Here is a 951-nt window from a genome sequence, read left to right as displayed (position 1 = left end):
ACGCGAGGATGAAGGCGAGCGCCCCGGCTTCGGTGAGCGAGAAGCCGAGCGAGTACATCGCAGTCGCCATGATTGCTGATCCATCTGCAAGCACCGGCAGCAGGCCGAGCGGCACCGTGACGCGATTCAGGTCAGTGAGCTCGATTTCAAGACCGGCGCGGACAAGGACGACGAGGAAAGCGAGCGTCTGTATGTAGGGTGCGGCGGACGCAGTGATGGAGTCGGTGATGGGTCTTGAGCAGAAGCCAGCGACAATGAAGCCGAGGACGGGAGGCAGACGGGCCGCGTCTGCCACGCGGCCCATGACCCATCCACCAAAGAGAGTGTGGGCAACGCCAAGATAGAAAGGCAGATCAGACGAGATCCACGCGCGATCCGCTGATCCGCCATCTGCTGGACAGAGAACGCTTCCTCCTCCCCCGCCGAGTCGGCGGTGATGAGAGCCGTGCTCGTAATCCCTGCTGTGGCCATCGGCGTGTCCGGCGTCCGCAAGACCAAAGAGGCGGAGGTGCAACTGCTCCTCGCAGAAGAGAGGCACCACCCAGTAAGGACACCAGACCAGCAGAAGCACGGCTGCGGTGGCCAACCAACGACAGCATGCACTGCAGCTGTCACCTCTGCTCAACGACGACGCGTCACCCGTCGCCGCAGAGCCTGCTTTGCTCTCGGGTCCGGCATCAGTCTTCATCGTCTGCGTGCGTCCTCGGTACTTCGTATAGCGAGAGTATGAAAATTTCGAAAAAGCGCTTGCGCTTCGGCGGTGGTGCACTAACCTCCGAGAAACCCTTTCGTGTCGCTCCTCATCGCAAACCCTGTCAGTAGAGTCCTCCTACGGGAATGTACGTAAGAGCTACAAACACTGAAAAACGCTGCGCCAGGGGGAGGGGGGGCGGGCCCAGGGGTGGAAGGCAAGCTTCCTGGCGTTTCTGGCGAGCGTCCAGACGTCGCAGA

General features: G+C 61.4%; 1 protein-coding gene across 1 annotated transcript in view; it reads right to left on the bottom strand.

The window, feature by feature from the left end:
* The window catches only part of EMIHUDRAFT_241657 (hypothetical protein), a gene marked incomplete at both ends in the record, with an annotated part of 980 nt that extends 676 nt beyond the window's left edge, over nt 1-304 (bottom strand). Inside the window, one exon of the mRNA XM_005773477.1 lies at nt 57-304. Coding sequence (XP_005773534.1) covers nt 57-304 — 248 coding nt within the window. The remainder of the gene's footprint in view (nt 1-56) is intronic.
* Nucleotides 305-951: the final 647 nt, after the last annotated feature.

This window comes from Emiliania huxleyi, assembly GCF_000372725.1.
Source record: "Emiliania huxleyi CCMP1516 unplaced genomic scaffold EMIHUscaffold_338, whole genome shotgun sequence".
Lineage (NCBI taxonomy): Eukaryota > Haptophyta > Isochrysidales > Noelaerhabdaceae > Emiliania > Emiliania huxleyi.
The sequence above is the reverse complement of the archived record's forward strand: the minus strand, read 5'-3'. Positions and strand labels throughout refer to the sequence as shown.